Source organism: Lepidochelys kempii, chromosome 16 (assembly GCF_965140265.1).
Source record: "Lepidochelys kempii isolate rLepKem1 chromosome 16, rLepKem1.hap2, whole genome shotgun sequence".
Taxonomy (NCBI): domain Eukaryota; kingdom Metazoa; phylum Chordata; order Testudines; family Cheloniidae; genus Lepidochelys; species Lepidochelys kempii.
In genome coordinates this window covers 11273123-11281795 of record NC_133271.1, presented here as the reverse complement: position 1 = coordinate 11281795, position 8673 = coordinate 11273123, and the positions used below count along the sequence as shown (strand labels likewise).

Genomic DNA, 8673 nt, shown 5'->3' with positions numbered 1-8673 from the left:
CAATCACACATGGGGACGCAGTGCTAATTAGCACATTGCTGGCTGACCCAGTGAAGAGGCTGCATGAATAGTCTAGTGGTGCATTTTCTTTTAAGGTCAGCAGCTTGGTAGTATATGGAACCTCGGGGAGGTAGTTTGCAGTTAGAGCTGGGCAGGAATCCGTTCTCCCATTCTGCAGAAATTTTTGAGATGTCAAAATATTCCTCCCTACCCTGAATTGGGACAAAGTCAAAATCTTGACAATCCAAAAAGAAAAAAAAATTCAGCTTAGATCACCCAGTAATGTTTCATTGTGCTACCTTTGATTTCAACCGTTGTTAAACAGCTTAAATTTAGAAACCACATAGTTTTGAAACAAAAAAAATCCCAAAATTTTTCCATTGACATTTTCAAGTCAAATCTCCTTTCCTGCAGAAAGTTCTGGTTTTGAGAAATCATTATTAGATGAAAAAGGCGTGTGGAAAAATTCCCAACCAGCTCCAGCTGCTTGTTTGCTCGGGGAGATCGTGCCAATCAACCATGGCCTGGGCACTTGCCTGTGCCAATCCAGTGGCTGTATGCACACTGCTCCTGCAGCGGAGAAAGGACCCAGGGACTTGAGCACCTGAACAAGGTGAAGAAAACCTAGTCCCAGCTGAAAGCTTGGATCGCCTTTTAAACAGACCTTAAGAGATGAAGTTAAATGACAATTTTCCCATCAATTATTAAATTAGCACCTTTTATATATATATATATATTTATAGAAAAATTACTTTTGTAAACAATAGTCTCCTCCTCCAGAAGGCCGTGTAGTCCATGGCATAATGCAGCTATAAACATTACCTTATAAATAGGAATGGTAGCTTTCAAAAGCTAGCCAAAGGTTCAGCAACGGGAAGGTTTTTTTAGTTCCTTTCTCCTCTGCAGTCATATGTTCCTCAAAAGGAAAATGGATTTTTGTTTCTGGGTTCAGCTGAAGCAAACTGGTCCAACAGTGAATCCAAACTGGTGTAAGACATCTCCATTGTGAAACACAGCCAGGTCTCGCACGGGCAGAAGTGCCAGATCCTCTGTGGAAAACTGGAATATGGTGTCTGTGATTGAAGACTCATTGTCCAGCTGTAACACAAGGGACCTGCACTATTAGCATGGGTCAGTGATGACAGGCCTTGTCTCCACTCATAGAACCATAGACTAGCAGGGTGGGAGGGACCTCAGGAGGTCATCTAGTAGTGCAACCCCCTGCTCAAAGCAGGACCACGCCCCAACTAAATCAACTAGGAAAAAAGGTGGTTTTACCTTGTGTTATCACAGAAATGGAGGGCTGGGGGGGGGGGATCTCAGCAGGGCACCTAGCATTGGCATGGGGGCTGGATGAACATGGTTACTAACAAGATAAAATCCTAGTAAAGACTCGTGGTGTAGTATTAATACATGTTACCAGGCCAAGGTAAACCTTAGCTTCCACCCTTGTGTTTTCACCTGTGTTCTCAACTTGAGATCAGCTTCAAACTGCCTTGTCTTCACTTCTGCCAGTTACCATGAGTTAAGAACATTCCTGTGGAAAAGATACAACTCGGGGGGGGGGGGGGGGCAGGCACAATGGGGCCTCGAGCACGGACTCTAGGTGCTACTAAAAATGCAGCTCAAGTGCCGAAGGAGAGCCCCATAGAGGAGCCTCATAGGGTCTGTTGCTGAGACAAAATTATTGCTTCATGATGCTGCTTCGGCACCATCACATTGGGAACGAACTTCGCTTGCGAACGTTGGGTGTTTGCAATGCCTGGAATTAACTACGTTAATCATTTTCAAACAGGACTGCTTGGAGTTGGGTCTCTAGCTAAACGGCCTGATGGGCAGAGCTATTGAGTGCCACCTGAAGCCAATATGGGGGGGCTGGGGTCTCCCCTAGACCAAGCCACTTATTTAAATGCCCAACGTGAGGCCCTTGAAGCTGAAAAATATGATTGCGATTGACCTTGGATTTGGGTGGATGTGGCCTCTCTCGGGTAAAACATCTCCATCAGAGTCTATTGAGAACAGTATCTTGCCTCTACAAAGACACTGTGAAAGGGAAGCTGGCACCTAATTTTCTCAATACATTAGCATGTGCTCCCCAACTGGAATTGCTTGCGGGGCAGGAGGGGGCAAGCATCCATACTACATGGGCTCCACCTAGCCATGGGTAATGTGTAACAGTGCGTGGCCAACGTTGAGTTGGCACCTATCACCTCTTCCCAAGGCTACCTTCGAGACCAGCACGAAGCCCCTCTCCCTGCAGCTGGGAAAACAGGCTTTAATCTTACAGGAAGGTCTGTCAGTGGTTGCTGGGTGTGAACTACAAGGGGTTCCACCGGAAAGGCCTTTGCCCTGCGGGAATCCCCACTTCTCTCAACCTACTTGCTTCCGCTAAGAACACACCCGATTCAAACTACTGGCACAGCTTCCTGCTGCCCCCCTCCACTTACCATGCAGCCTGGCAGCGTGGTCAAGTAGCTCTGCTCCCTGGAGTCTGCTAGGAACTTGATGTCTTTCTCCAGCTGCGGCTCTCCTCCGTTGGAGTCGGGCCTGCAGGAGTACGACATCTTCTGGGTGGCGAGGCTGCTGTGTAGCTTCAGGAAGCGGAGCTGGACAGTGCTGGCTCCCTGGTAGTCCAGCTGCAGCGACAAGAGGGTTAAGGGGGTTCAGCTCAGGGAGGAGCGGGCCTACTGCAGCTCCTAGAATGCTGAACCTGCAGCAAAGCCCCCGAGTCGAGCCTGACGGAGAGGATGTCACCATTCGTGCCAGGAGGAATTCCAGCTCTTCCAAGGCCCACATTTAACCCACTCTGAGATTATCTAGGGTTGTCAGGTGTTGAGTTTTTCATGGGAGTGCCTGCTCGAAAAGCCCTGCTGACCAGGCTGTTAAAAGTCCGATTGGCAGCACAGCGGGGCTAAGGCAGGCTCCCTGCCTGCCCTGGCTCTGTGAGGCACCATCCCCGCAGCTCCCACTGGCCACAGTTCCTGGCCAATGGGAGCTGTGCAGCCAGTGCGTGGGGCGGAGGCCCCTGGCCCCTGCACCTAGGGGAGAGACATGCCACCCGCTTTTAGGAGCTGCACAGAGCCAGGGCAAGTAGGGAGCCTGCCTTAGCCCCACTGTGCCGTCAACTGGGAGCTGTCTGAGGTCAGTGCCTCCTGGCTGGATCCCATACTCCAATCCCACCCCTTGCCCCAGGTCGGAACCCCCTCTTACACCCCAAATCTCTCATCCCCACCCCTGAGCCCACACCCTCAGCCAGAGTCCGCACTCCCTTCCACACCCCCGCCCTGAGCCCCCTCCCACACCCCAAACCCTTCATCCCCAGCCTCACCTTGGAGCCCTCACCCCTTCCTACACCCCAACCCCCTGTCCCAGCCACTCCCCCTCGTGGTTACAGGCTCGGGGGGGGGGGGGCGGCGAACATGCGAGCAGCTTTCATAGGCCGTAAGGCCACAAGGGACCAGTGTGCTCACCCCGTCTGACCTTACGTACAACACAGGCTCCGGGACGTCCCTGGATTAATTTCTGTTTCAAGTAGAGCTTGATTCAAGAGTTACCAAGAGCTTCCTTAGAACCCACCTGATCCTACAGACCGTGCCAAGAATGAGAACAGCAGGTTCTGTGTCCGCTATTAAAACGTCCCTGTGTGCAGCGCTCTGATCGCTCCTGGTATTGAGCCAGGCCTCACAGAAATGCCATGCCAGTGAGCTAATATGGGGCCATCCCTGATGCAACAGGGCAGAAAAGAACTTACCTGGAAGCCCCCAGGCAGGGTGCTGAACCACACAAAGGTGTCCTTGGAGGGGTATGCTCTCAGCCAGGCTTTGATAGGCACCTGGGGGTTAAAAACGTTGCCACAGTTAGATGCCCCAGATGCGGCTGATGAGCTGACCGCCTGTCATGACTTTCAGGTCTCACTTGCATCTCTGTGTCTGAGGTTAAAGAACTGGACTTCCTGGCAGCAAATAACTCTGGCCAGGAACTGCAACCTGCGTTTGTCTCCCACCGAGGCATCTCAGCAGAGCCGTGCTCTGGGCCTGCATGTGTGTAGTAATAATTGTGGTTTACAAAGGCTCCACCTCTTCCCACCCTCTGCTCACTCTTGGGGTTTACACAGAGACCATCTTCACCCCCAGGCAGCAGTATGCCCCTAAGCACCCCCAGAGGGGCTAAAGAAAAAGACTGCAGGTTCTGCCTTGATCACAAGGCACCTGCACTCTTTGTGGCTTTGTCAGCACAAACCAGACCCGAAGCAAGTTACATGTGGCTGATCGTTGGTGCGAAGGTTCCAGGCTACATCCCTCTTTACCTCCTCTCTAATTCCCCTTTGTTCTCCTCTTGTCCTGCCCCTGATGTGCTATTAGTCTCCCCCCACACCCCCCAATTCCTGGACCTCTACCCTGGCTTCCCTGTCATTTCCCAGGTCCTTATCCGCACATGCATGGCTCTGCCACGGTCAGCCGCATTGCAGAGAAGCAGATTTTCTGCAAGTCCCGCTGCCTGAGAAAAGCAGCCAGACTCCCCCAGTGCTGCAAACCCCCTGCCATACCTGATTGCGTACTGGCGCTATACAGGTCTCTCCCCCTGCCGTGAAGTTGCAGAAGGCCAGCAGAGAGTCCTGCGGACTGCCTTGATTGGGGTCTATGTAATAATAACCTGGAAGGGGGAAGAGCAAGTAGCTGGTCACCCAGAGTCGCTCGTGTTTGGGAAGAGAGGAGGCTGCTTTAGCTTTCATTTACAAGCGCGCGCTTAGGGTAGTGCCTGTTACTAGGGCGTCCCCACTAGAGCAAACAGTCCTGTGATGTGCTCTGCTGCATTCCCCACCCCAGGCCCTTAACCATGTAGGTCTCAGTTTGCTATAAATCATGCTGACTTCCCGGTCACGTCACGCGCCCCTGCACCACAGCCAGACTCCCCGCCCCAGCCAACCCATCACAGGCCGGTCCCCATAGTGGACTACAAAAGCCTAATAAACAGCAACCAGCCTGATGGCAGGGGATGTAGGCATTCACTCCGCAGTAAGAAAGACGTTCCACGCTGCCATCATGTTCACACTGTAACCCACTTATTTTTTAAGCTCAAGCTGTAGCAGCTCCGGCTTCGAGTTCTGCTTTTTTTAGTTCAGTCCCCAGTGAGTGAGCCAAGATGACACGCAGGAACGCATCCAGTCTTTGCACTGCTGTGGCCCTCAGCCCCCCCTAAGTCCAAAGGAATCATGTGAGCAGCTACACATCCCCCTCGGTGCCTGATCCAAACTGGATACGAGCCCCAGCCACTGACATTTAGCAACTCAGCCGTTTAGCTGTGAGGGCCCCAGTTGAGTTCCCGCTGTGTCAGCCAAGATGGCGGACGTCAACACACCGCCCCACCCTGAGTGCGGTGCCAGGAAAACATGAGCCTGCCCGAGCACAAGGGCAAAACTTCTCTGTGATATTGCAGATGTGACAGGAGATATTCCCACCCTCCCACTCGTACAGGACAGCAGCTCATCTTTTCTCCTACCGAGAAGACATGACGAGGATCTGGCTGAAGGAGATGTCGGTCAATGGGCTTTAGAGACAGCAGGTCAGAGGGGCCAGGGGCCGTGTGTGCAATCCAGAATCAGAGAGAGGAGGTTATCTGGACCATCTCCTTACTTTCCTGGTGCTTTGACATTTCTGGCAGACCACCCACAGAGGAACCCTTCTTTTCTGCTGGACACGGATGTGCTGAGTGCACTGGCTCTAAATTCCTCTGAGAGATTAACCATGGGGCAACCACCGGCCCATTCACCTCCCACGGGGCAGGGCACAGCTCACTGGTGAACCTCAGTGCTCAGGAAGGGTGCAGGACTAATGACTTCTGCTTAAAACCAAGAGCAGAGGCCCTGTGGCCGCTTCCCTCCCCAGTATGAACTCTCTCTGCATGAACTCTCTCTACAAGCCAGTGGTGATCTTTCCTTAATGGAACTACCAAGCAGAGTTCAGAGAGGACTGGAAGGACACCAGTCCACCCCTGACCTCATCCGGACCGGGACCCCACTCCCGTAAGGGCACGGTGCTGTTTGTTTGGTACCGTCAGGCAGGTCAGGCTGAGCCAGCAGGAGCTCCTTGCAGTTGGCAGCTGGATTGTCTTTAGTGCCATCTGTGGGGTCTACCAGGAGCTTCAGCTCACGACCCAAGTTGTCCAGAAGAGCCCACACCCAGGTGTAGTTCAGTTTGTTTGTTGAATAAATCAGATGCTAAAAGGGGTGGAAGAAATATAGAAAGTAATCTGAATCTCCCTCACTTGTCCCCAGGCAGCGAGGAACTGCCCAAGTGCACCCAATGTCTGTCTGGTCTAGTTACGCAATAGGGCCCTGATCTCAACTGGAATACAAATAATAAGAGGGGCAGGCAGGAGAGGAAGTTGGCATGCTTAAGTAGATGCCTCCTCACTAAGTCAGCAGTATATCCACGGGTCTTTGTGATCTAACACGGCAGCGCTGACTGGTTATGCTTTCTGGGGAGTGACCAACAGGCTCAGCTGGTTTTTCCTGAGACACCTCCTCACTGGAGGAAGCCTTCTCCTGCCCAAAGAAGAGCGAAGTTACAATCTCTTCTGTTGTGGCTGGAAATCGGAAAGCAGTGTAAAGAGGGGGGACGTGATTTAAGACTTGCAATGCAAACCTGGGGAGAGACAGGCCACTGGTTGTTCGGGGCCCTCAATTCTCCTGCTTCTAGCTTAGCGCTGGATTAAGCTACCGTATATTTTATATTTGAGCAAGCCTGTGCAGGTGAACACCCCGCCCTTCCCCACCCCCAAGCAAAAGCAGCCAACAACAGTCAGCACATCACTCATACATTGTCAGGTGCCACTTTGTCCTAGTTACACAGCACCCATCAGGCCAAGACTAAGCAGAGCTTTGGGAAAGGAAACATTCTCCCCACCAAAGCAGCAGCCTCCGTCACATGCTGTGTGAGACCTGATGGCTGTGTTCCCCCACCCACGACGCTCACCTCCAGTTCCTCCATGGAGATGTTGAGCGAGGGTCCCCTGGGACCGGCAAGGCCAGGCGCACCCTAGACGACAACGACAACAACATTGGCACCCCTCTCGGCATTCTGCACAGAGCAGCAACGGTGGCCTGAGCCAGCAGCAGACTGGAGGCGAGGACCCGGGAAGTCCCTTCCAGCCCTGCTACCGTCCAGCTCTGCCCAGGTACATGGCAGGCTGCTGCCCCACCTCCATCGGTTGTCAGCAGCACTGTGCAAGTTCTCTCTTGCTTGAGAAAGAAAGGACGGGGGATATGTAAATATCCGCTTAACTTACAGGCAGGCCTGGCTCGCCTTTGGGTCCTGGAAGGCCTTGGAAACCTTTAAGTCCCTAATGTGAGAAAGAGAGAGGAGAAACCAATAAACAGTCGCAAAGATGCTCTGCAGCCGGAGCCTGTCCCAGAGAAAGCACTAGGAATCCCTGCTCTTCCCTCTGTCAGGGCCTGCTCCCCTAGTGGATCAGTCCATCCAGGGCAAAATGTCTCCCTTCTCCAGGGTGAAGGCGTGTGGGACGAGCTGCAGGGACTGAAGGAGACTACGGGGGCGTTTTGGAATGTGCTGGCTGTTTCTTAGAGCAGCATCGCCGGAAGAGATGGGACGACGACGCTGAAGCCGAGCACAGGGCAGGCCCCATCCATCCCTGCATGACACACACTGCAGGCTAGAAACAGGCTCTGCCACAGCTTCCCACCAGGGCTGGGGATGGCTTGTAATGTCGTGCTTGTCGGATGCAGATGTGGCTCTGTTTGCCCCCTTCGCATGCCTGGAGAGCGCAGCAGCACAGGGCCCCACGCGGTGCAGGGCCCCACTTTCTGAGACCCAACCCTCAAAATGCAGGCGAGGAAGAGGAGGGCTGGTTACTCCTTAGAATCATAAGATATTAGGGTTGGAAGGGACCTCAGGAGGTCATCTAGTCCAACCCCCTGCTCAAAGCAGGACCAATCCCCAACTAAATCATCCCAGCCAGGGCTGTGTCAAGCCAGGCCTTAAAAACCTCTGAGGAAGGAGATTCCACCACCACCCTAGGTAACCCATTCCAGTGCTTCACCACCCTCCTAGTGAAAAAGTTTTTCCTCATATCCAACCTAGAACTCCCCCACTTCAACTTGAGACCATTGCTCCTTGTTCTGTGGTCTGCCAGCACTGAGAACAGCCGAGCTCCATCCTCTTTGGAACCCCCCTTCAGGCTGCTATCAAATCTCCCCTCACTCTTCTCTTCTGCAGAAGAACAAGCCCAGTTCCCTCAGCCTCCCCTCGTAAGTCATCAGCCCCCTGATCATTTCCATTGCCCTCAGGTGGACTCTCTCCAATTTGTCCACATTCTTTCTCTAGTGAGGGACCCAAAACTGGATGCAATACTCCAGATGTGGCCTCACCAGTGCCAAATAGAGGGGAATAACCACTTTCCTCCATCTGCTCGCAATGCTCCTACTAATATAGCCCAATATGCAGTTGGCCTTCCTGGCAAAGACAGCACACTGCTGACTCATATTCAGCTTCTCACCTACTGTAATCCCCAGGTCCTTTTCTGCAGAACTGCTGCTTAACTGGTCGGCCCCCAGCCTGTAGCGGTGCATGGGATTCTTCCCTCCTAAGGGCAGGACTCTGCACTTGTCCTTGTTGAACCTCATCAGATTTTTTTTAGACCAATCCTCCAATTTGT

The 8673-nt window shown here is 52.7% G+C and overlaps 1 protein-coding gene across 1 annotated transcript in view; it reads right to left on the bottom strand.

Moving 5' to 3' along the window:
* Nucleotides 1–90: 90 nt before the first annotated feature.
* LOC140899299 (uncharacterized) overlaps nt 91–8673 on the bottom strand; it is a 258414-nt gene continuing 249831 nt past the window's right edge. The window contains exons 62-68 of the mRNA XM_073314570.1: nt 7288–7341; nt 6975–7037; nt 6052–6217; nt 4547–4653; nt 3752–3832; nt 2448–2636; nt 91–1098 (exon numbers count right to left, since the gene is read on the bottom strand). Coding sequence (XP_073170671.1) covers nt 949–1098; nt 2448–2636; nt 3752–3832; nt 4547–4653; nt 6052–6217; nt 6975–7037; nt 7288–7341 — 810 coding nt within the window. The 3' untranslated portion in view covers nt 91–948. The remainder of the gene's footprint in view (nt 1099–2447; nt 2637–3751; nt 3833–4546; nt 4654–6051; nt 6218–6974; nt 7038–7287; nt 7342–8673) is intronic.